The following is a 26,702-nucleotide window of genomic DNA, read 5'->3' on the forward strand; positions in this document are numbered from 1 at the left end:
ATAAAAGAAAGCAGGAGCGGAGAACTTTGTAGGCCACGGCAAGCTGCTTGATGGGTTAAAATAGGATTATTTCACACTCTACTGGTTCTTTTAGACAGCCACGTTTCTTGGAGCAGGCGCGGAGATATGAGAGGATATGTGCCTTTTGAAACCATATGGCAGAACAGCAGGAGGCCTTCTGGGCTGCTAAATGCTTCTCCAGCTCCTTCGAGCTCATTAAGCAGACCTTCATTTTCAACTGGTGATGTTTTATTTAACATTGAGCGGGTCTCGTTTTTTCCGCTTCCCCATCAGCTGCTGCCATATTGCTGGGTGATGTCAGCCTGTCACCAACCAGAGAGGCTCAGATTGGGAAGGCAGGTCGCAATCTGCCTTATCTGGTGCTGTGCTGGGGGATTTGTCACCTGCAAGGCGAGCTGCGACAGTTTGCTTCCAGCTGAATAGGCTCCCTGGTATTGACAAGCTGACAGGAGTTTAGCCTAGTGTTAAAAATAATAGGTACAAAATAAGAAAATGAGACTCGGCAGGGATGGGGTTGAAATCTGATTTTGTTTGCGACTGATACTTGACTGAAGCGCAATTGTGCTTCAAAATTTGCACTTCTCAGAATGTTGCGATGCAGTTCTCCTGCCAAATAACGCGTGCAAAAATTGCTATATTAGGGGAAAGCGTGCCTAAAAATGCACATATTAGTGAAACAAACACACAAAAAGGCATTATATTAGGGGGAAATGCTAACCAAAAATTGTGTATATTTGTCAAAATGCGTGCCAAAAGTGGGAGAAATTTGCACTAAGATGCTGGTGAATTTTACAGTGATGTAAAATTTTAATTTCTCCTTGCTACAGAAATGAGGAGCCATGAATTTAAGATGGGACGCTGAACTGATAGATTCATTCATCCCTATACTGACCTTAAAACTCTGGCAATACTCATATATACACAATATTCACCCCCTAAACATGTAAAAGCCCCGAAGCTGCAGTCATGTCAACCTTTTGTATTAGGTTCCACTTGAAAAGTCACCATAAAGCCAGCAAACCAAAGCTCTGCACCAGGTTGGACAATGAGCAAATGCCAGACCAGCTCCAGGTTTGAAGAGGCCTCAGCACATATTTCATGGGCCACGTTGGGTTGCCTTCTGTTGGGTTACACAGCTGCCTAGCGAGAGAAGGTAAGGTAAACTGTACAAGAAATCCACACAATTGAAAACCATCAGAAATAGCAGGGTCCCAAGTGGATATAGGATGGATGAATCCCTTTTGATCATGGTCAGCTGCCCTGCCCATGGAATAGAAAAAGAGAAAGTCTGCTACACTGCCCTGTGTTGCTGGAGGGGAAAAATATACAGAAATGATAACATTAAAGGTTGAAATGTGGGTGAGCAAGGTTGAGCAAGCGAAGGTTTGAATGTGAAGGTTGTCACTGCAAGAGAAGGATGGAAAAACATGTATGCAGGAGCTATGGCTAGAACTGTTAACGACAAAGGCAGGAAGGAAAGGTAAGAAAGCTGCTACACCTCATGATTATAGTAGAAGGAAGCACAGCCATAAAAGGCCTAACTGCCCCTTTGCTTGGAAGTGTATAAAAGCGTGTGCTGTTCTCATATTTGCTGTGCCACCCTTCATTTACTCGCTGGCTACTATGTTGTGTTTAAGAAAACAGACCTTCCAAGTGTCCCTATTTTCCAGGGACAGTCCAGGATTTACAGAAGCTGTCAAGTATCTGAACTGATCCCAGAAGGTCCAAATTCCTTAGTATGTCCCTATTTTCACACACACACACACACACACACACACACACACACACACACACTTTCATTTATGCATTTTACATATCTTAGTACATCAATAATACAATTGTCATCGTTTATCTTGGCTCCCCCACACATCCCTCTGTGGGGGTCTTATTTAGACCTTGTTGAGCTGCATCGCCTCAATTACCAGCCCTCTTCTGCTTAGTTTTAACTGCTGCTCATATATCTAACCCCACTTAGAATCTTATCTGATTGTTATGTTTCTTTAAATATTTGCCAAAGTATCCCCACTCTTCTTTTATATCCAACTCATCCCCATTTCTTATCTTTGCAGTCAACACTGCTAGCTCAGCACATTCTATTAGCTTATTCTGCCAGTCTCCTTTTGTGGGACTATTTTTGTCCTTCCACCTTTAGGCATAAATTATTCTGGCCGCTGTTACTGCGTAGAGGAAAAGAATAAGCACTTTCTTGGGTATTTCACCCTCTACTATACGTCCCTATTTTCATTGGAGAAACGTTAGCGTATATGGAGTTATGTGAACCCCAAACCAAGAAGTAACTATACAATCTTTAAAAGACATCTGAAAGCAGCCCTGTATTGGGAAGTTTTTAAAAAATGTTTTATTATGTTTTTATATATGTTTGTTGTCCAGAATCCCTGGGGCAACCCAGTCAGATGGGTGGGGTATTAATTATTATTATTATTTAGAATGTCCCTATTTTTATTGGAAAAATGTTGGAGGGTATGCAAAAATGTCCTGTTTGACTGACAACTGGATCTCTTGTGCTGTCCAGGCAGAACCCACAGGTTATTGAGTTCTGAACCCCAATACCCTAACAGCTTCACTTGTCTGCTCAATTCACTCATGGATAACCAGAGAAGCCATGGGGGTCACCAGGGGAAAGTTGCTGCCCTTTCCCATGGAAGCGATGATTCCCGCTGCTTAGATATATTGTCCACTTGCCAGCGATGCCATTGAAAGACAACAAAGGGGCCTGAAAGAAACAAGGACTGTGCGTGAGACGGAGCAGGGATAAAGGAGACTCAAAACAAAGCAAGCAAGCAAGGAGAATACAGACACTGCAAGTCTGCTTGCAGCAGCAATATTACGCGAGTGCAAAAGAACTGTGCTATGCATAAAATATCAGCCTTGGGAGGAAGACACATGCGCTGCATCTGACACATAGCACCACCTCTTAGAATATTTGCACCATAGGCTTTGCATCACTTTTGCGGGTGTGCAAAAATATTATGTGCAGCTACAAGTATATTCAGTGGGTTTGGGTGAACCAGGTTTATCTTGTCCATTTGTCTGTTGCTTGCTGTCCATCAACATGTGAAGTTGCGTGCCAAAAGCTGAATCTTGCACACATACACACATGTGGTTTCTGATAACAATCACTAATTTTGCACTGCAATCCTACCTATTTCTGCTCAGAATTAAGCTCCACTGAGTTCAATGGGAGTTACTTCCAGGTAAATAAGTGTGTAAGGCTGGGTTTCACAAAGGAAGGGGTAGCATTTTCCCAGCAACTTGTTTGAGTCTTGGGGGGAAATGTGACTTCTCTCTATCAGATTAAACAAGCTGGGTAAAATATATTTGGACTCCCAGTACAAAGTTCACCTCCAGCTGTGATTACTTCGCTTCCTAAACTTTGCAGTCTGCAGAGTGAAACTGTCCTCACACACAAAAAAGTTATTTGTGCCTGTGAAAATGTGATGTTGCAAATGTTATTTTTGGTTGCTTGCTTCTAATTCTCCCCAATTCTTGCTTGCTTCCCCAGCCCCCCCCCCCCAGGTGAGAAGAAGACTGCCAGTCAGTTGGGGGAGGGGATCCCCTCTTAATAATGCATGATGGAAAGGGACCAGGACAGTGGAAGGCGATGCTGAAAAATTCAGAGCTATGACAAAGGGAACATGACTCTGGTTATTTGATCTCTGCTTTTCTGCTGGCTCCACCAAATCATGTGCTTGTGTAAAGTATCGGAGTTGCAGGAAAGGCTATGAAGTTGTGTCAATATGTCTAGACAGCAGATCTTTTTTTGTAAACTACCTTAAAACTCTAATTTGCACGTTCTTACAGATAAAAAATTTAGCACTGCAGTCCCATTTCAGAAAATGCACGGATCCCAGTGAACAGCTTCATGCTTACAGGATGGCAGTTCCTTGCATGCATTCCTTCATTGTTTTATTGCACTCAGAATAATGGACCAGTTAAAAAAAGAGAGAGCATCTCACATGCATAAACCAGTGCAGAATGTCACATCAAAGAGGCACACCAGGAGCCCAATGTGGATCAGGTGCACAACTGCTACCTACTCTGGCTCTCAACAAGAGGAATAATAGAATCACAGAATTGTAGAGTTGAAATGGAAGCTGAGGGTCATCTAGTCCAACGCCCTGCAATGCAGGAATCTCATCTAGGTCATATATGATCTAACTCCTGTCTTCCACTGCCTCCCGCAGTTTGGTCTGACCAAACTGCGGGAGGCAGTGGAAGACAGGAGTGCCTGGCGTGCTCTGGTCCATGGGGTCACGAAGAGTCGGACACGACTAAACGACTAAACAACAACTGCTTAGAAACCTCCAAGGAAGGAGAGTCCACCAGCTCTTGTCACAACAGCTGTGAGTGTCAGAAAAGTTCTTCCCAATGTTTAGTCAGAATCTCCTCTCTGGTAACTTGGTATGAGTCCTACCCTCCAGAGCAGGAGAAAACAAGCTTGCTCCAAAGTGACAGCCTTTTAGATATTTGAAGATGGCTTTGTGAACGAGCAGAGTTTGGTGATGCAGTTCCTCTGAAACTCCACCAGTGTGCTGGAGCCTCTCACGGACTGGCTACAGAGTCACTTTGGGGGGGAAGAATAAAAGGAGCAGTTTCTGAGAGAGAACGTTAGGCAGGGGTTTGGTTTTGAGACAGGGCAAAGGTTCAGGTTAAGAAACATGGTTTGATTGGAGTTGGGAATTAGGGAATGAGATAAGGAGAACTGGTTCTGAGTGAAGTTCAACTTACACACTGAGAAGACTATCCATAGTGAGAGGACAGAGTCTTGCAGCTTGGATAGGGAGACCTGGTTGAGGGTCTGGGAAAGGTATAGAGACAGGAGTGTCCGGGGAAGGCTGTGAGTGAACCGGGAAAGGTAGATCTTGTGGGAATGCAGGCTACCAGGGTGTCAGTGTAGCCAGGACGGGAGAGTTCTTCTAGGTATTGAAGACTCCTAGCCCAAGGGGTGAGGTGATCCCCTGGGTCTGAGAATACCTCAGGTGTAGGATTGTTAAAAGAGTGGGTAACTGAGAAGTGAATCAAAGTATTAAGCTATAAAGGAAGCAGGATAGTGTCAAAAGTATTTAACTGTAATATCTAAGTGACAGAAATGGAGTCAAGCATTTTACCAACTATTCTAGAAACCTGGATATTTACCACCTGAAGTGTTAACACCTGATTTTTTTGTAACTGAAGTTTACGAAGAGTTGTTCCTATAGTATTGTGTTTAAGACTGAGTCATCTCATAGTTACTTAAGGTAAATAAGTTAACTTCTACCTGAAAGAACGCATTTCTTGACTCACTTCATTTCATAAACTTCTTTTTGTTTAATAAAGCTTTTCTTTAGAGTCCAAATCATTAAGTTTTCCCTCACACAAGTCCCCCACTAGATAATCTGTGGTAAATTGTAGAAATGTGTTTAGTTGGTGTACCGTAAGGTGTGTGCACTATATTTAATTGGGGGAAGTTAGTGGGAGTGGATCTGCCACATTATTAATTGGTGGTAATAAGTGCGGGGTCCACTGCAGCTACCATATCTCCCTTCAGTCTCTTCTTTTCCAAACTAAACACACCCAGCTCCTTCAACTGTTCCTCATCAGGCTTGGTTTCCAGACCCTCGATCATCTTGGTTGCCCTGCTCTGCACACACTCCAGCTTGTCAACATCCTTCTTAAATTGTCATACTCAGAACTGGAAACAGTATTCCAGATGTGGTCTGACCAAGGCAGAATAGAGTGGTACTATGACTTCCCTTGATCTGGACACTATACTTTTGTTGATGCAGCCTAGAATTGCATTAGCTTTTTCTTCCTTTTTTTGCTGCTGCTGCATCACACTGTTGACTCATGTGAAGCTTGTGGTCCACCAAGACCCCTAGATCCTTTTCACATGTACAGTGGTACCTTGGGTTACATACGCTTCAGGTTACAGACTCCACTAACCCAGAAATAGTACCTTGGGTTAAGCTTCAGGATGAGAACAGAAATTGTGCCCTGGCAGCGTGGCAGCAGTGGGAGGCCCCATTAGCTAAAGTGGTGCTTTAGGTTAAGAACAGTTTCAGGTTAAAAACAGACCTCCGGAACGAATTAAGTATGTAACCAGAGGTACCACTGTACTATATTAGTAAGCCAGGTGTCCCTGGCTTTTGTCCTTTCATCCACATACATGTTTCATCCATAATGCTTCTCAAACCAGTTCAAATATGTTCTATCCTTTGCAGCTGGGCAGCCTATTTGCATCTTTCTACCTACTGCATTTTCCCTCCTTTTGACTTTGCTGCATGAAATGTGACTTGCGCATGACGTAGCATCTGTGCCAGCTTGCTCTTTAAACTGTGGACTTGCCACTCCAAATATTGACACAGGCCTTTATCTTTTCACCCTAGCTAGCTGGGCGATTCACTGAAATAAAACGCCTCAAGTGTGCAGATACTCATGACCGTTCGTGTTATATTGACCAACTGCATAATGGAGTACAGAGTTCATAAAGGTTGTCAAATACATGGCAGAAGTGGAACTCTGGGAGTTGGTTAATATAGAGACTGAAAGTCCAGTAGTAATCATTTTGGCCATATGCATAATATACATTTATAGCACTATGACACCAAACAGTCATGGCTTCCCTCAAAGAATTCTGGGAGCTGAACTTTGTTAAGGGTGCTGTTGTAGCTAAGATAACCCGAGACAGGTTGTTACAAAGATTGAAATCCTAAACACCATTACTGGAGTGTAGACTGCATTGAGCACAGTGGGACTTACTTCTGAGTAAACACACATATTTACCCTACATTTATAAGCTGCCTGATTGTAATCAAACTTCTAAGTCGAAGAGGTTTACCACCCCAAAAAACCCATAGCATTGCACCCTAACCAAAATTTTATTTTGATGATGTCGATGCTGCCTTCAGTCTCAGGGTGGTGAGGAACCTGGCATAGAAAAAAATAAGAACAGTTTCAAAATACAATGATTCAACCTCCAACATACTTTAAACAATGGTCCAGATAACTATTGGAATGCACCTATTCCTTATGAAAGAACACAGAGACCCATACGATTTCCTGAAGGCTGATTGACTGACTGATTGATTAGATTGCACACAACCTAAGGTGATTGATTAGAACAGATGGTAGGCGACTGATTGGAGTAGCCAACCTGGTGCCCTCCAGATGTTACTGGATTCCACTTCCCATCCCCACTGACTATTGGACCTGGAGCCCACCACCACCTGGAGGGCACCACGTTGGCCTTCCACCGTGGTCCTCACTGGAAACCCACGAACCCGCAGAAAATGGCGCAAAGCTCTTTTTGACGCCGGTGCTCTTAGCTGCTCCCTCCTCTCCTGGAGCAACCAGAAATGGGCGTGCGCCTGTTTGGCTTTCGGGGCGCCTCTGGCTCTCCCATTTCCTCGCGCGCAGCCACGATCGAGGAGCCCCTCCCTTCCCGGATCTCGGCCCCCGCCGGGTCAGCGGGCCGGGCGCCTATTTGCATATTTTTACCTTTGTCTCCTCCGGCCAGCCAATGGGCGCGCGCGGCTGCTGCTCCTGGCCCGGCCCCCTCGAGCTTCCCCTAGCTGGTGCAGCCGCCGCTTCTTCCAGCTCGCTGGGAAAAGGGGCTTCTCCGCCGCCCTCGCCGCCTCTGATCCTTTCTGCCAGGAGCGTGCGATCCTCCGGCAGCTGAGGACCGCTCCTCAGATAGCCAAAGAGGGGGGTGGGGTAGAGTAGATCCACACCCCACACCCCCAGCTGTTGAAATCTACTCGATCGGCAGGCGATCGCCGCAGTAGCGGCGGCCACAAGCGCAGAGGCGCGATGGTTTGCGGCGGCTTCTCCTGCTCCAAGAACTGCCTGTGCGCCCTCAACCTGCTCTATACGGTGAGTGGAGGCGCACGTCGGGGGGAGCCGGGCGGGGCGCGCCTCCCTGGCCCGCGCGGGGAGCCTGGCGCGCCTCTTTTCCCTCGCCGCCCGGAGGCAATCGGCCCCACCTCTCCCTTTCTCCGGTGGGTCGGGCAAGGGCCACCTTTGAGGCCTGGGCGGTCGCCAAGCGGAGCCTCCCGAGTTGGCCTGGGAAACCCGGTAGCCAACGGCCCCTGAAAAGCCGCCCGGCCCCTTTGGCGCGCCGGCTGCACCTGTTGGGGTGAGGCGGAGGAAGGGGGCGGCTTGCAATCCGCTCCGGGAAGCGCCTCCCTTTCTCCGTCTTGACGCCGGTGTAAAGGGCTGCGTGGCCACAAGCCTGGTTTTTTTTTTTGGGGGGGGTCCCCTTTTCCGGAAGCGAACTCCTCGCTTGGTTTTTTTTGGGGTGGCGCTGAAATTTCCCCCGTCGAGGTTGCCCACCTTGCCCCTATGCCTTTAACACGACTGCAGAGCAGGCAGTAATAATTCAGCGTGGTCTCTCCCCCTCCCAAGAGTGGGGGAAGCTTCACTTGTTGAGCTTCTGCCTGCTAGGCATCGGTTTCCAGGAAGAAACAGACACCTGCCAGGAGAAAATGGCAAAAGGGGTGCTGTGGGTCATATTGAGCTGGAAAATCTTCCATGACGTAGCCTTATATTAAAAAAAAGAACTGGGCCAGGCAGCAGGTAAACTCTAAATCTACCTTTCCCCCTTAGATCTTACCCTTTACATGCCATGTTTACTACACCTGCCAGGTGAGGAAGTCAATTCTGCCCCATGAACCTTATAAACTTCCTAGTTTCCAAGGTGCTGCAGCATGTTAGCTGCAATCCTTTCTAGCACTTACCTGGGAGTAAATTTCACTGAACTGGATGGAACTGAGTAGACATGTTTAGGATTGTGCTGCCTGCCTTGCTTTTCCCCTTTTGTTTTGTTGTTGCAAAATAGTAACGTATCAATACTATGGAAAATGGTCTCTTACGTTTCTGATTACGTTGATATATATTTTTGAATGCCACAGGCTTTATTAATCACTTCACTAATTCACTTTAAAACACATAAAGAGAAGTAATTTCCTCCTCAGTTTAAGCGTTGTGCTTTTGTTTAGGAAGCTTGCCTATAAGCCATGTGATCACAGCTTTTATTCTTTGTTTCCCTGATGTGGCAGCAATGAACTCTTTAATCTGTTTAAGATGCCTTGTATCTCTGTGTTTTGACTGGGACTGTAGGTTGGACAAAACTTTTGTTTGTTTTAAAAAAACAAAACTGCTGGTATGTATCCCCAAGCACAGTTATTTGAAAGTGAGCTCCACTGAAATCAGTGGAAGCTACATCTGATTGACTTCTGAGCCAGAAGTAGGAACCTATGGCACTTAAGTGGGCCAGAATTACTTTACTTTACAAAATGCTTTACAGTCTTTGCTGTTACTTCATATAGTGCTGGGGTCTCCAAGATGGTGCCCATGGGCACAACGGCCACCTCAGACACTGTTTCTTCTGTAAAATGGGTATTTTGAGCTGCCAGTGGAAGTTCCTTGAGCTTCCAAATATCTCTCCAGCCCCCAAAAGACTGAGGACTGCTATAGCACAACAGTAATTTAGGATTGAACAGAATTAATCAGTCATTATTATTTTCTAGGAAAAAATAGTGCTGGTACTTACAGCAAGTGCCATACTTTTAACATTTGAAGAAAAAGGTGCTGGTACTACTTACCTCTGAGTATGCCCCCCCCCACTCCCACCCAAAAGCACTGGAATTAGGGCACAGACCATATCAAAATAGAACAGGATAAAATACTGTACAACATGATATCCACCTGGAAGTGAAACATGTTTAAACAGTTAACCTTCAGAAATTGCTGTTGCAAAATGTGACACTGGGTCATATGTAGCTTAAATGACTTTAAAATGGAGTTGGACAAATTCTCTCCATAGGTGGTCAGTGGCCGCAAGTCATGATCAATATATATAACCCACTTCCAGGTTCAGAGATTAGATTGAGTCTGAATACTAGTTGCTAGGGAGTGGGCAGTTGCCCTCATGACCTGCTTGTGGACTTAGAGAAGTCCATCGGTTGACTACTGTGGAAGACATTCTCCTGGAGTAGATAGACTTCATATGAGCTACCTTAGAGTAATCTTACATTCCACAGACGTTTCCACAAACAGAATGGGTGGGTCCCTGTGCCCACTTCTTACAGCAGTTGCTTCACCCCCCCCCAAAAAAAATAATCAGGGACATCTTTAGCATATGCACCACTGGGGTGCAAAGATCCACCCAGCGCCCCCAAATTTAGTTTTGCCGCCCCCAAATTAACTTTTATTGAGCTTTTTTTTTGGGGGGGTAGCCAAAGTTGTTGACCCTTTTTAGGGGGGGCGAGCTCAAAGTTGTTAAGCTTTTTATTTTGGGGGGGAATCGCTCACCTGTCACAACAACGAATTGGAAAAAAATGTTTTTGTTTCCTGATTTGTCGGGAATATTTGATGCTATGGACTTCTCTTTCATTGCTTTTCTGCTTTTCACTGCTGCCAATCAAGAGGGACCGGTATACAGTAGGTATACATTCGGCGCCCCCCAGAATTCGACACCTGGGTGCCCTGCACCCTTTGCACCCCTAAGTAAAGACAGCCCTGTAAATTATGATGCTTACCTTTGGGAAACGATATTAGTCCTGCAATGCAGTAACATCACTTTCTGAATTGCATTCTAAAAAACCAAGCTCAAGCATTGTTACCCTAGAGAATAATACTGCTTCAAGTCTTCCCATGTTTACACTTACCAGCATCATAGAATCATAGAGTTGGAAGAGACCACAAGGGCCATCGAGTCCAACCCCCTGCAAAGCAGGAAACACCATCAGAGCACTCCTGACATATGGTTGTCAAGCCTCTGCTTAAAGACCTCCAAAGAAGGAGACTCCACCACACTCCTTGGCAGCAAATTCCACTGTCGAACAGCTCTTACTGTCAGGAAGTTCTTCCTAATGTTTAGGTGGAATCTTCTTTCTTGTAGTTTGGATCCATTGCTCCATGTCCGCTTCTCTGGAGCAGCAGAAAACAACCTTTCTCCCTCCTCTATATGACATCCTTTTATATATTTGAACATGGCTATCATATCACCCCTTAGTCATGGTCAAGAGAGAGGTACCCGTAGACCTGGAGCAATGCCAATGTTTGTAGCTTTAAAAAGAAAAAAAGAAAAACTTTAAAGGAAAAGAACTAAAAGGAAAATCCAAAAGGAACCAAAGTAAAAAGGGAAGGCTGAAAGGAATCGGAAAAGTTAAGGCAGTGCATAATCCTGAGCGTCTGAGAGGAAGCATACTGACAACTGAGTTGGAGGGGGAATAGAATGAAGTGGCAGGAAAGAAAGGAGGCAAAAAAGATATGTAGAAAGAATCATCACATTGTTTGCATAGGTCTTTCCTTGGTCCATACTGAAAAATGTCCCCACAGTTCTCCATAGACATTGATGAACATAATGTAACTGGTGGACTTTTTTTCTCTCAGGGTGGGGGGAAGCCAAAATGGAAGACAGAGGAGACAGTCACCTAAAAATATGCCAATGAGATTTTAGAGCAGTCTTTCTCAACCTTGAGTCCCCCTAGCTAGCAGGACCCAGTGGTCAGGGATGATGGCCAACAAAATCTGCGGACCCAATGTTGAGAAAGGCTGCCTTAGAGTGTTAAGTGGTATGAGATGCTGACTGACTGATTGGAGCAGTAGAGGAAAGCCTGGGGCGGATACAATGGAGCAGGATCTCACCAGTGCTATTAGAAAAAGAAAAAGCTGACCATGCTATGTCAGCCAGGGGTGTATCCCTTCCAAGGACGTTCTTCGTAATATGTCAAAAGCCACACTGTACACTACATCCTGACACAAACATGTGAAAACATCACAGATACATGTGTGTGATTTGGACACTGGGGGCAAGGATGTAACCATGGCAAAGGTGCATATCTTGCCACGTAATGTGTGGAACATCTCTGGGTCTGGCCATTCGTCATCTGCTAGGCATTTAATTATGGGACGTATAAGTTTCACCTGTCAGCTCAGTTTGATTACCTGCCTTTATGTACTTGGAGCAGGGAACTGGAGTAGGCGGGGGAACAAGATCAAGGAGACTGGTAAACAAGGTGTTTGAATAATGCTGGACTCCGGAGAGCTATTTAGGGATTTCCAAGGGATTACTGCAGCCATTTCAAGTTAAAATTTGATACTGGTTAAAAATCCGGACACTTGAGTAGTTTTTGAAATTAATTAACTAGAAGAATCGTGGCATTCTTTATAGCACTCAGGGTGGCCTGCAATAATGTAAATGATAATATCAGGCTGTGCTGGAGCAGCTCTGTTGGTTAGAGTGCGGTGCTGGTAACGCCAAGGTTGCAGGTTCGATCCCGAGGTGGGACAGCTGCATATTCCTGCATTGCAGGGGGTTGGACTTGATGATCCTCAGGGTCCCTTCCAACTCTAGGATTCTATGATGAAATTCTGGGAGGAAAATAAAACAACACTACAATTAAACAACGGAAGAGCAATAACTTTGTTATCTGCTGTACCTGTCTGCCTAAAAACAGGATGGGGTGGGTGGGTGGTATCCATCCCTTGAAAAGATCTTAACAGGGTGTGTTAAATGTCTGCAGGAATACACTCCTGAGGGAGTCCCACTATCTTGGCGGGGGCACAGAGAAAGCCCTCTGCTGTGTCCAGTTGTGCAGGGGTGGGGAATCTTTGACTGAAGGACCCCTCCAGGCCTTTGAAACTGGCCCTTGGGACTCTCCAGGCCTTGCCTCCTCCCAGACCACATTCCTCATAAACCCTCAAATGCTTTTGCCTGGCTGGAATGTGTCCTTGAACTGCGATGTGTATCTAGAAGCTCCTGACTTTTGCATGGGCGGAATGTAGCTTTCCGTCCAAGGGTGAGTCACATCCTTTGCTCTGCCCCTGTTTACTTTTCACCCAGCCTACTTTTGCTTCTGGCCCTGCCTGCCACACTGGCAGGTCCCCCACCTCCCGCTCCAACTCCCCCAGAAGGTTTTCATGGGGGATTGTGACCCTCTGACCTAAAAATGTCAGTCCCCTCCCTGCAGTTGTGCTTCAAAAAAACAACAACAAAAACACTAGTCTGCTCAACAGCTCTTACGGAGTAAACATGCTTGCATGGCAGAAAAATCATCTATAAGTAGTGTTTTACCTTCACAGCACCAGGTTAGGCTCATATATACGGACTGTATGTGAGGAGCCATCATTAAATGGGTAGAGGACCATGCTTTGCATGCTGAAAGTGGCTGGAGTGGGATGGGGGAATCAATAGGTGATGGGAAGGAATCACTAGCACAGGCATCCCCAAACTTGGCCTTCCATATGTTTTGGGACTACAGTTCCCATCATCCCTGACCACTGGTCCTGTTAGAAGAAGAGGAGGAGTTTGGATTTGATATCCCGCTTTATCACTACCTGAAGGAGTCTCAAAGCGGCCAACATTCTCCTTTCCCTTCCTCCCCCACAACAAACACTCTGTGAGGTGAGTGAGGCTGAGAGACTTCAGAGAAGCGTGACTAGCCCAAGGTCACCCAGCAGCTGCATGTGGAGGAGCGGCGACGGGAACCCGGTTCCCCAGATTACGAGACTACCGCTCTTAACCACTACACCACACTGGCTAGGGATGATGGGAGTTGTAGTCCCAAAACATCTGGAGGGCCAAGTTTAGGGGTGCCTGCACTAGCAGATGTTCTCCAGGGTCTCTGAGTCTGTAATACTAGGCTACATGGATAACGAGCCTGACCTGAAATAGGGACCTCTCTAATTTCTGTGGTAATCTTGAGAGCTTTGTATCTGAATTGGCTGAGTATGAGTTGTATCCTTTTCAAGGCACCCCAGAATGCACCTCATGGAGAACTCCCTGCTTCATTGGTGCCCTTTGGAACATGGATGCTCTGGACAGCTGCTTTGGGTGCTTGTACCCAGATTTCTAGTTCTGGTTACTTAACACCCGACTTGGGTTGGCTTTACTGCTGAGGGTCAAGCCCTTAAAAAAAGAAAAAACGGTTTATTATGACTTTACATATCAAAGAAAAACAAACGAAGAAACAAAACTCAGAGTTTATATACACCTATTTGGTTACAGCAAATGTAAGAGAAAAACAAGTAGCTAACAGAAAATGTTTCACAAATGTACAGGCCGCAACACATACAAAAATAGACACTAAGTGAAACAATTGGGGAACCATCATAGAAGTACTCAACCAGCCAAACGTAAAAAGAAGAAAATTAACTCAGTCCTCCTATAATATCTCTGCATAAAGCCCCACATAAGTTGATTTAGGAAGTCCTAAACATGCTCTTTCCCCAAAACATAATAAATTAAACTAACCATTGTACACGAACACACACAAACATTTTTTCCTCTCCTTGGATTCTTCCCCTCAGCTGGCAAGTAAGTTTTTCCATAAGGGTCAGGGTCAAGCCTTTCTGATGTAGTTGCTGCACCCGCAGCCTCAGTTTGAGTGGAGTGTGGCATAGACCTGCTAGTTTCCTTGAGGAAGCTTTTGTTGTGCTGTAACATAATAGCCGCTCCTGCCCATGGACGGGTGGAACATTTGGTATCAATAATGGATTGAGCTAAACAGGCATGTCCAAAGTCTGTTTCAGGGCCCTAATCCTGTCCCCACGGCCCTTCACTTCATCAAATCTGGCCCTCTTTGAAAAAAGTTTGGACACCACTGAGCTAAACCATTCCTTCCTTTAGGCAAAGCGGGTAGGGGCACATTCGTGACTGGCTTGCACAACTGGATAAGTGGTTTAGGCAAATTTTTAGACTGGGGATGGAGAATGGTTTTCAGCCAGAAGGCCACATTTCCTTCTTGGCAACCTTTCAAGGACCCAGTGGCGTAGCGTGGGTTGTCAGCACCCGGGGCAAGGCAAGTAATTTGCGCCCCCTAACCCATGGATTTGCACCCTCTAACCTGTGGATTTGCCCTAACCCCAGATGTTGCGCCCGGTGCGGCCGGCCCCCCCTGCACCCCCCACGCTACGCCACTGCAAGGACCACATGTCAGTGAATGCCAGAGGCAAAAATGTGCCGAGAAACCAATGTAAATGTTACCTTTATACGGTAGACTAGTTTCTATGCACATTCTCACATCCCTCTCTGTCCAGGAAAGCAAGAAATCATTAGTGTTTTGGTACACATTCCAGTCACACAGGGTGTGAAGCAGAGCAGGGGGGATTTGTGGCCTGAGGAGACTTCTGAGGGTCTCATTCAGCCTCCAGCTCTGCAGTTCCCTGTCACTGCTTCAGACGGTTGCAGATTTCAGATTTTGCTAGCTTATGTTGCAAGAAAGATGTTTCCAATAAGTGTTTGTTGCTTATTTAGGCTGTGGTTCTATGTTTGGGAGTGTGTTGTTGAACACAGTACCCATTTACTTGAGAGTAAGCCACCCTTGAATTCAGTGGGGTTTTTATGCATAATCAAATATGCATAGTATTGCCCTGTAAGAATCACCAATTTTGTTATCAAGCGGTGAGCATTCTACTCAAGAGACTGAACGGTTCTTCTTGACTTTTATTTTGGAAGCTTGGGGGCCGTTTTACCAATTTTGCTTTAAAAGAATTAATTCTTGCACAGAAATCACTGGGAGCTTTCAAAGGCGATGTGGTAGGCGAATGCTCAAAATGTGACTGCTGTTCACGTTTGTATATTTAGGCTCCTAATGGAGTATACAGCAAGAAGCCCTCATTCCTTTCTTTGGTAACACCATGATAAATGTAGGCCCCTCAAAATGATTTTTGACTTCATGGGATGTTTTGATATGCCAGACAATAAGTAGTTAGCAATATTTGTGCAATCAACCAACATCTCAACCTGCTTGGCATAACTCGTAGAAGATGTGTGAGCTACACCAAAGGCCCTTGCAATAACTCCTATCACTTAGAAGGTGCATGGATGACTCAAGCCTGCTTCACAAGATGGCCCTGATGATCAATGGAAAAATACAATGGGAACTATTGGATTCTGGCTTCTTTCGAAAGTTGATGGTTCCTGTTTTTGTGAATTGCATTAGGAGACTACCTTGTTTAGAGTACTGGAGGAAATCATTACTGGTTTGGGAAGAACCTTCTTTGAAAATCGAAACCTTGCAACTTATGTTGCAGTCCAGTCTGTTCATTTGCTAGGTGAACCTTCAAACTTCAGGTACTTCTGCAAGATAAATTCTTGGCCTTCTCAGTTCACTGCTATCTAATGTTGCCTTCACTTCTCCCACATGATAGCAGAGACTTAGGTGGCTCAAACTTACTGTGGTTTACGGAAACACAGAAAAGGCAGGAGCTTCCTGCATATAAAACATGACCTTGCAAGCTGACCTAGCTGAACCTAATCTTCCACTTCAAAATGTCATCCAGAACAGGAAAAACAGCTGTATCCCCAAGGTTTTCAAACTTGCTTTGATCAAATTCAGACAAGAAGGGTTTGGTGAGAGTAAAAAGCTGTCTTCCTATTAACAATATTGGATGCACTCTTCCCAGCAAATGACATCTCTTAGGTCAAGTCTTCATCTCGCAGCCTCCTGTGTCAGCAATATAGAGAATGCTGAAGATAACATGTTGGCAGCTCAGTCTGCAGTTACGCTTCTGTGGTGTGAGATTTCTCAAGCCGTTTGAACAGCCGAGGATCGCAATTAATTTCCTGTGCGACTTAATTGTTGTGAATTTAAAGCACTTCTCTTCACTTGCTCATGGGTGTCGAAACAATGCACCTAACAAATCAACAACATATTATTCATCCTTCTGGGTCATTACACAACGGCCTGATCTGACCGCCTAGTAGAATATTTCCAAGAATGTTATAGGACTGATACCTGCCCATGAGAAAAAACTCCCCACCCTGCTCCGTCGGCTATTTGTAGGCACTGGTGACTTGAAAGAACTCATCCCAGTTGGCAAAAAGTCTGTTTTGCTTGGAGTAACAATCTTTTCCTGGTTGTTTGGGACAAGTAGATGGCAGTTCATAATGGAAGCAAAAATTGTATAAAAGGAAAATGGACATGAAGGCTATTTTCCTTCCATCCACTGCTCCTCCATGTGCCCCCCCCCCCCAATTCTTCCTCTCTTTTTTAAAAGACACACACCAAAACTTTCACTTAAAGTTTTCAACATGAGCTATGCAACCCAATCCTTGGCTTGATAATTTTATTCTATTTATTTATTTATTTATTTCATAAAATTTATATACCAATTTATTGTTTAAAAAAAACAAAAAAACCTCAGAGCAGGACGAAACAATGACATTATCAGTAAAATAAAATAAAAACAGTTAAAAGCAGCTATTTAAAACACTTCTAAACAAGCAAACTCCACAGTAAGCTAAAATCCAAATTTAAGTACCTGTTATCATTCTACGTATCTGGATAGGCTTGCAAAAAAGAAAAAGAAGTTTTTTTGCAGGCACTACAAAGAATTGCTGTGAAGGCATCTGCCTGTTGTCAATAGGCAGGGAGTTCCAGAGGTCAATTTTGTACAGATGCGGAGTGAGTATTACATGCCACTGTTCTGCAGTTTGGAGCAGTCCAGTGGGTATATATGGGGTAATGTGATCTTGCAGGGAAACTGGTCCCAAAATATTAAGGTCCCAAATTATACTAAAGGTAAGACCTTGAACTTGGTAGTAAGTTTCACCGAGCTCAGTGGGACTAATTGCAATGTGCATGGATTTCATCTTTATATCTTTCTCTTTTTTGCTTTTTAGGAAATCCCAGTAATCCCTTTTCTTCTCTCACTTTCCTTCCAGTTGGTGAGCCTGCTGCTGATTGGAATTGCAGCATGGGGCATTGGTTTTGGCCTCATCTCCAGCTTTCGGGTGGTTGGAGTAGTCATTGCTGTGGGGATATTTCTCTTCCTGATTGCTCTGGTGGGGTTGATCGGCGCCATCAAACACCACCAGGTGTTGCTCTTCTTCGTATCCTTCGACCTGGGCAGTTTTTCTAACACACGGCCCATTTTCCACGGAGCTATTTGTAACCCTATTTCCCCCCTTTATCTGCCTCGACGACTCCTTGCATTGCAGCTCAGTCTAAATGCGCAGAGTCACCTAAAGCACAAGGAACATTGATCACATGGTTGGCCCTTGACCCAGTTATGACATTTTTATCCCCCCCCCCCAAAAAAAAAGCTGTTTCGTAAAGCAAACAGTTCTCCATCTATAAATGGGTCACAAGACGGTGGTGGTACAACTGGTTTCCTTGAAATAGTTACAGATCACCGATAAGGAATGCCGGCTTGTTTTCTGGGCTTTCTGAAGCAATTATATACCTTATGCTTCCTGCAGCAATCCTGTTTTCTTCTAGAAGGCAGCGCTGCTTATGTCATGCACAAGATTGTAGGGTGCATACTTAGAAGCCCAGCGAGAGAAGAATTCTTGAACATGGGAGACCTGCTTGCCCTTTCCCAGCTGCCTAAAAGCCCTGCTTGAATTACTTACCTAGCTGCTTCCCAGCTGGAATAGATTTATCATGTACATATACTGGCTATGGCATGATCTGTATGGTCCAGTATACCTGAAGGAGCGTCTCCACCCCCATCGTTCAGCCCGGACACTGAGATCCAGCGCCGAGGGCGTTCTGGCGGTTCCCTCATTGCGAGAAGTAAGGTTACAGGGAACCAGGCAGAGGGCCTTCTCGGTAGTGGCGCCTGCCCTGTGGAACGCCCTCCCAGCAGATGTCAAAGCAATAAACAACTATCTGGCGTTTAGAAGACAACTGATGGCAGCCCTCTTTAGGGAAATTTTTAATGTTTGATGCTGTACTGTTTTTAATATTCAGTTGGAAGCCGCCCCGCCAGATGGGCGGGGTATAAATAAATAAATAATTATTATTATTATTATTATTATTATTATTATTATTATTATTATTATTTTATTATTATTATTATTATTGTTATTATTATTATTATTATTATTATTATTATTATCTGTCCACTGTTAGACTTTTCATCCATGCATTTCCTCCCTACAGAAAGTGCATTTAGACTTGCAAGTTTCCAGTGTATGCCTAAAATTAACATTTAAAGCTGCCTCTGAGATAGTTTCAGAGTTAGTGACAAGGGACAGGGACTTTTTGGTTGTGATCTTCCACTTAGGGAATAATTTGCCCAGTGAGGCCCACCTGGTGCCAACATTCCTGTCTTTTCAGCACCAGATTAAGACACTCCCCTGCTTAGATTTGCTGGTCTGTGATGGACTGTTCGTTATTAACTACCAGCTTCTAATGGTCTTTGGTTATTGATTATGTATTGTGCTAATATTGATTGTGTCAACCTTTATGGGGCAAGGTGTGTTTGTAGTTGCATAATATGAATTAATTGTTTTTGTTTTTATTGCCTCATTCTAAATTTTGGATGTTTTATACTTTTTGTAAGTTGCGATGTCTGGAGTTTTTTTAAATCACATGAGAAATATGATGCTAAATGTTAGTTAATATTAATTATATTATTTTTTTTTATTAATAACGGCCATCAGCCCCAGCCAGTCACGGATGATGAGCATTGTTATCCAGCAACATCTGGCAAGCTCTAGATTCTCCACCCCAATGTAGGAAAAATGATTTATATTTATTTTTTAATTGTAAAAATATTCATATTCCACTATTGCATTAAAAAAAAGAAGCAAAGTGGTTTACAACAATAATACATAAAACCATGCAAATAAATAAATAAATAAATAAATAAATAAATAAATAAAATCAGCTAACTGTTATGGAAAGATGTGTTCTTAATTGCCTGCATAGGCCTGGTGGAATAGAAGAGTTTTCAGCAAATGTTTAAAAGTTGAAACAGAAGGCACGATGAATCTCTGTTAGCACAGTATTCCCCAATACAGTGGTACCTCGGGTTACATACGCTTCAGGTTAAAGACTCTGCTAACCCAGAAATATTACCTCGGGTTAAGAACTTTGCTTCAGGATGAGAACAGAAATCGTGCTCCGGCGGCATGGCATCAGCAGGAGGCCCCATTAGCTAAAGTGGTGCTTCAGGTTAAGAACAGTTTCAGGTTAAGATCAGACCTCCGGAACGAATTAAGTACTTAACCCAAGGTACCACTGTATCAGGTCTAAGACATGAAGAACTCGTATTTCTTTGTCATCGTGAAATGAGCTTCCATCAATTTGGGTAACAGCCAATGATCCTCCTGCAGATGATTCTGTAGTTGGGAAGAAAAGTGGTTACTCACTAAAATCCTTCAGGTTACAATCCCAGATTCACTTACTTGGGGGTAAGTCCCATTGAACTTGCACTCAGTGGGGCTTACTTCTGAGTAGACATGCGTAGAATGGCTCATCTGACTGCTGCCAGCATTTTGGAGATAATGGCGTGAATAGAGAGTTTCCCCCATACATCATCCCTCCCTTTCTTTGATAAGAAACAAAAGACCTTTTTTCTGCTTAAAAATGATTGATGGGTAATAAATCCCGCCCTCCATTGCATTTGTGTCATGTGGGGGCTTAGCAAAGGCCCTTTCAGTAATGAGGCTTAGGAATGCCACTTGTCAGTAGAGGTAATATGAAGAAATGATTGAACCAAGATTGATTAAAGAGCAACGTGATCCAAGGCAGGCAGACTGGCAGGCTGGTCAATCAACCAAAACAGAGAATAGTCTAGAGTAGTTTGTTTCTGATTCTCACCCTTAATGGCACCAGAAGAAAAATCCTCTTGTCTGTGCTGATTACCTTACTTTGCCTCTTGATTGGACTCCCTCTCTTCCAAGCCAAAAGAGCCTAGTTTCTTGGCTAAAGAACCCCATTTTGTGCATACAGTTAACTTTGCGTTTTCATGAATGATACACATGATCTTGTTGACCTTAACTACGTAACTTCAGTATATGATTATTCTCTTGCTAGTGTTTATTATACAGTTTTCGGTCTCCTGTGCTTGTTTGACATTGAACAAGGAACAGCAGGTAAGAGATGGCTTTCTTTGCCTAAAACCGCTCATAGCTAAATCTGGGTGCTGCTTTTCCGTAGAGAAGTGCCTAGAGTGTCTTGCAACAGGGCAAGAGCAGGAATATGCGTCATTGCTAGAAATAATCTTGTAACTATTCAATTCAAAACATACAGAGCAATCAAAATAGTTCGGAAGCACGTCAAAGTGCAAGTAGATAAATAGGTACCACTGTGATAGGAAGGTAAATGGTGTTTCCATGTGCTCTGGCTTCTGTCACGGTGTTCCGTTGTGCCAGAATTGGTTTAGTCATGCTGGCCACATGACCCGGAAAGCTTTCTGTGGACAAATGCCGGCATCCTCGGCCTGTAAGCAAAATGAGTGCCGCAACCCTGTAGTCATCTTTGACTGAACTTAACCATCCAGGGGTCCTTTACCAATGCCCTTTATACTATACTATAGTTTAGTATAATATAAAAAGATAAAAGACCCCTGACAGTTAAGTCCAGTCATGAACGACTCTGGGGTTGCGGTGCTTATCTCGCTTTACTGGCTGAGGGAGCCGGCGTTTGTCGCAGACAGTTTTTCCGGGTCATGTGGCCAGCATGACTAAGCTGCTTCTAGCAAAACCAGAGCAGCGCACAGAAATGCTGTTTACCTTCCTGCCACAGTGGTACCTATTTATCTACTTGCACTTTGACGTGCTTTTGAACTGTGAGGCTGGCAGGAGCTGGGACCGAGCAATGGGAGCCCATCCCGTCACGGGGATTCGAACTGCCGACCTACTGATCAGCAAGCCCAAGGCTCAGTGGTTTAGACCACAGTGCCACCCGTGTCCCTTTAGTATAGTATAGTACAGATTAACCAGCAGTATAACCAGTTACCAGCCCCATGCAAGGGCCAAGACAGGAGCTAGTAGTTGGGTTTCTTACAGCTGTTACAGGATGATGGTTGGTCACCTAACTACTTTGCTGTCTTGCTCTGTATGTCTTTCCTTCCTCCTGTGCTTGTGTTGTGGACATCAAGAGGCCAGCCTTAAAGCTTGCCCATTAACCCTCCTCCATCCTACCAAGAGGGGCCATCTGCATCTGTCACTGAAGAAAAGAATGGTCCCCTTTCCCAGCAGGCAGATACATGGCGTTATAAAGCTCCACAGCCACTGTCATATATCGCCCTCTCTCACACACATATGAACCGTCACAGCTGACACTTATTCCTCCACACATTACCACTGATGGCTGAATGCTCTACATGCCACTTGGAAGCTACAGAAGGTCCAGGAATTTTCAAAAGCTGCAACATACTTAGGTATGGCCCAAGCCTCACACCCATCATACCAGCCATCAAGTTAACCAGTCTGACGCTTCCATGTCAATCTGACCCTCCTTCAAGAAGAAGGATCTGATTTTTGTCTTCCTTCACATCTAAATTTTGGGTTCCTCCACTTGCAGATTAACGGCCCCAAACAGAGATTGGGATGTGTACAATTTGGGAGAACTAAATATCTTCTGTGAAGACATGAAACTCTGTTAACCTAATATCTTTCAGGGTTTTTGCATAGAGAGTTGGAAGTGGTTTCTGCACATAGCGCTGATTATTCTGCTAGTTTTTGCCACAACGACTCTGGATAGTAATTTTGCAATTGTCATAGAAAGCTCATTGAAAAGACCAGCATGAGTGTGCTGTAGCCAGGAAAGTAGTAATGCAAAGAACTGTCAGATAATCGTCTGAAAAGAAAACAGCCCATTTACTAGCACATGGCAGAAGTCTAAAGGTTGTTCAACAAAGGAATCCCAGTGCAACAGTTGCACTAGTGGAAGCTTGTTGCACAGCAGCTCTTTTGTGCAATTTGTTGTGTGACAACCTTTGGTAGTGTGCTTGCAATTTGCTTTGCACAACAGTGTTCCACCAGTGCAACTTGTACACCATGAAGGGACTTTAACTTATCACTACGTTGGATATAACGTAAGTCCCAGATGGTCAAAGGCATATAAAGATATGAGTGAAGGAAGATAAATAGCTGTGCCCTTCATAAAGCTACAGGGAAACATGAATTTCTTCTGTGTGGTTAGTTCAGATAAAATGTCCGATCTGGAACAATGGTGATAGTGCCAACCAGCGGCGTAGCGTGGGTTGTCAGCACCCGGGGCAAGGCAAGTAATTTGCGCCCCCTAACCCGTGGATTTGCGCCCCCTAACCTGTGGATTTGCGCCCCCTAACCCGTGGATTTGCCCTAACCCCAGATGTTGCGCCCGGTGCGGCCGGCCCCCCCTGCACCCCCCACGCTACGCCACTGGTGCCAACACATCTCACTATACAACCATGCTGGGGAATAAGAACTGTCATGTCAAATGGTTGACAAAGAAAGGGTACCCACCTGCTAAATAACTTCTTTATGTATTCTAGAGCAAGCTTCTAGAAGTTGGGTGGAACAACACAAACAATGCCAAGCAGGATATCGAGAGGAATCTAAACTGTTGCGGATTCAATAATGTCAGTGAAGCGGACACATGCTTGGCCGTGAGTAAACAACTCTGTTCCATTTTCCACTCCAAAGCCTGTTTTTAGAAGTACTGAGCAGCTAACTCTTATCAAGTATCCACAATTGCCTGTCTTTGAAAGAAATAATTTGTTTACCTTGCATGTGAGATACCTGCATTTTATTGGAGTTTAATCACACCTAGAGGGTTTTTATAACTTTCATAACCTTCGGACACTAGTTGTGAATTTTGGCCATTAAATTAACAGCACCGCAAGGGGGTTTTTTTTTGAGGGGAGGGACATAAATTAGAAGTATTCCTTGTATACGGAAAACGATCTTGATGCGTAGGGATATATGACATCTTAAGTGTATTTAATCTTTGCTTCATTACAGAGTTGTGTTAAGCTACAGTCATGTCGCCCATGTGCACCAATAATCAAAGAATACTCTGGGATGGTGTTGAGATTTGTAGGAGGCATTGGACTCTTCTTTAGTTTCACGGAGGTAAGAAAAACACGGCTTTTGCTTTGTAAAAAGCAACAAGGTTTTTGGGGAGAAGCCTTCAGTGCTAAATGTCTGACGTAAAATAATTGCAAGCTCTCCTCTTGAATCATTGCTGCGGGTTTCTGTGGTGGCAAAATTGTCATTTACCGTATTTTTCGCTCCATAGGGCGCACCGGACCATAGGGCGCACCTAGTTTTTAGGGGGCGGGGAAATCAAGAAAAAAAAATCTTATTTCCCCCCCAGCCCCAAAGAGCAGCGTACAGGCTAAAGAAGCCATAGCCACGTGCAGCCTCTCCCTGCCGGAGGAGCTGTGCGGGGCTATCCCTGAAGCCTGAAGAGTGAGAGGGGTTGGTGTGCACCGGCGCCTCTCGCTCTCCAGGCTTCAGCGAAAGCAACGCGAAGCCTTTGGAGCTTTTGGGAGGCTTAGCGTTGGTATCACTGAAGCCAAGGAGCCTGCATTTGCTCCATAGGACGCACACACATTTCCCCTCAATTTTTGGAGGGGGAACAGTGCATCGTATAGAGCGAAAAATACGGTAGTTGATCATTCAACTGATTATTGGTTTCTCAAGTAAGTTACCACTTGGGAAATAATAAGGGTATGCATTTTTTAAAAAATCTGAGCTGTTCATTCGCTGCTTCCATCTGCAATTTGACTCCCGAACCATTATGTGGAAACAAAATACAAACCAGCACAACAAAACAGAGTAGGTCCATCAAGCTTGACATCTACCATTATCTGCTCTATGTGAATACTTATACCGTAGATGTGCATAGAGCTCTTTCATGCAAGAGGAGTGTAGCCCAGTCAGATGGAGCTCCCTTCACACACCAGCCAAGTACACAGACAGGCCCACCTCAGCGATTTGCCTCCCTTGCTCACTGTTTCAACACAACCAGATGGCGGTCTGGCCCCTGCCTGGCCCCCCGGGACAGCTATGTTTACTATGTTTTGGCTACTTAGGTAAAATGTGGTGGTGGTAGGATATGGAACTTGAGAACTTACGATCTCCAACAAATGATTTATTTCCTCTCTTCTCTTCTCTCCCTCCCCTCCTTTTCTTCAGATCTTGGGTGTGTGGCTCACCTACAGATACAGGAACCAGAAGGATCCTCGGGCAAACCCTAGTGCATTTCTTTGACCTGGAAACTTGCTCGGGGGACTGAATATTTCTTTTCCTGTGTTTTTAACCATGAATTCTCTACCAATTGGCTGCTTTCCACATCAGCCTCGGCCTTGTGCACTTGAGATAAGATGGCCTGCCTACAGCTGCTTCTCATCTTGGTTTTTCTTGTATTGCCCTTGGATTAACTGGCTTGGAATGTCACCTGTGCCCCTAATCAGAATCTGGATACTTTAGGAATGTGGGGGGGGAGTTCTGTAGGAGCTCGTCTAATGTTACACTGCCCAACCCTGCATTCTGGTCTTTGACAATTGCTTGCTGTTGCCTTCGGTGGGCAAAGAGGAGAAAAGAGATTTCTGATCTGTTTCGTCTGCCAGAAATTCCTTCTGAAAGATCAGTTTTGAATGCCCAAAGCTGTGTTATGAAACCTGATGTAAATTATGATGCTGTTGTTTCCAACTTTGGTATTATGGGGTGTTAAAAAAAAACCCACAACCACCACCCAATAACGTAGACGTCACGGGATGTAGAAAATCATTTCCCACCCTGTGTTCTGCTTCTCTCCTTGTTTCCATAGGCAATGTGAAAACCTGTGTACATTAGTTAGTGTTTTCCGTCTATTTCAGAATTGCCATGGAAACGTAGTGATTCCATTCCAGAGCCCTGTTTTGTCATTTCACTGCATTAATGGATTGTATGTGAGCTTCTTAATTCACTGCAACTCTGTATACACACACATGAACACACTGGATTGCAATGGCTCCTTGCCATTCAGAATGGTTAAAATTCATACTAGATTCTCCTAGAGTGTGGCACAAGGGTAGCCAATGTAGTCCGCTTCAGATGTACTGGATTACATCTCTCAACCCTGACCATTGGCCCTTGGGCTGGTAGAAGGTGGAATCTGACAACATCAGGAGGGCACCAGCTTGTTTGCCCTTGATATAAAGCTTATCTTCAACATGAAACAAGTGATGATGAACAGAGATATGAAACTTCATTGTATTACCCAATAACTTGCATTTGAATGACCTGTGTGTAGTTTAAAGTGGCTAAAAGAGAGAATAATGTTTAGTTAGCTTGTCACACTAAGAAAAACTAGTCTTGATGCCTAGAGTTCTCATATAAATTTAATCGGTGTAGTAAGTTAATTGTGATACTGCTGTTGGTCTTTAAATAATTATGCTCAGTCATTGCTATTTAAAATACTTTTACCGCACTCGGTATTTAAAATATTTGATTGTAAATGTGAACTAGAACATTACAAATATGTATCTTTGTAGCACATGGATAAAAAAATAAAACTTTTTTTGGAAGTATGTTAAAAACAAACAAAGAGGTAGAGTCAAGTGTCATGCACTATAGTTGAGAGCTCCCAATGAAGGGCTGGGCTGGAAAGCACTGTGCTTCCTAGTCAAAGCTGTCGTTCTAAAATGACGTGCGTGGATCGCTTAAAAAACCCACACAAAAAAACCCACCTTGAAGTTGGGCATTGTGGGTTTTTTTAATAGTAAAAGATCTGGGTGAATTATTTCAGGGGTAGGGAGCCTTACAAAATCCCAAAACGAAAATGAGATGCAAGGAAATAACAAATTGCAAAGCAAGACCAGCTGGGTAAACTTATTGCAAGGAACAGACTGTGGAAAGCCTTAATGGAAGCATGCGCTTAAAACTCTGGCACAAGCTAGCACAAGATGCCATGATGGCCGCCAACGTGAACAGCTTTAAGAGGAGCTTAGACGAATCCTCTGAAGGA

At 44.3% G+C, this 26,702-nt stretch overlaps 1 protein-coding gene and 1 long non-coding RNA gene across 2 annotated transcripts; one reads left to right on the plus strand and one right to left on the minus strand.

Moving 5' to 3' along the window:
- On the minus strand, positions 1–7,644 carry LOC114607818 (uncharacterized). The gene is made up of 3 exons (XR_003709229.2): positions 7,519–7,644; positions 6,893–6,948; positions 1–2,755 (listed from the first exon to the last, which is right to left on the minus strand). It is a non-coding gene; the product is annotated as an uncharacterized LOC114607818 (long non-coding RNA).
- TSPAN13 (tetraspanin 13) lies at positions 7,626–26,282 on the plus strand. Its single transcript, XM_028750453.2, has 6 exons — positions 7,626–7,893; positions 17,693–17,860; positions 20,774–20,854; positions 23,242–23,355; positions 23,711–23,821; positions 24,890–26,282. The coding sequence occupies exons 1-6, from the start codon at positions 7,831–7,833 to the stop codon at positions 24,962–24,964; spliced, it is 612 nt and encodes a 203-aa protein (XP_028606286.2). The 5' UTR covers positions 7,626–7,830; the 3' UTR covers positions 24,965–26,282.
- Positions 26,283–26,702: the final 420 nt, after the last annotated feature.

This window comes from Podarcis muralis, chromosome 12, assembly GCF_964188315.1.
Source record: "Podarcis muralis chromosome 12, rPodMur119.hap1.1, whole genome shotgun sequence".
NCBI lineage: Eukaryota > Metazoa > Chordata > Lepidosauria > Squamata > Lacertidae > Podarcis > Podarcis muralis.

Bases quoted from the DNA above. Each gene is read 5' to 3' on its own strand.
- TSPAN13 (XM_028750453.2), top strand. From the start codon at position 7,831: ATGGTTTGCGGCGGCTTCTCCTGCTCCAAGAACTGCCTGTGCGCCCTC. The intron at 17,861-20,773 runs GTATCCTTCGAC...ACGTAACTTCAG, and splicing joins ACCAGGTGTTGCTCTTCTTC to TATATGATTATTCTCTTGCT. The intron at 23,822-24,889 runs GTAAGAAAAACA...CCTTTTCTTCAG, and splicing joins TCTTCTTTAGTTTCACGGAG to ATCTTGGGTGTGTGGCTCAC.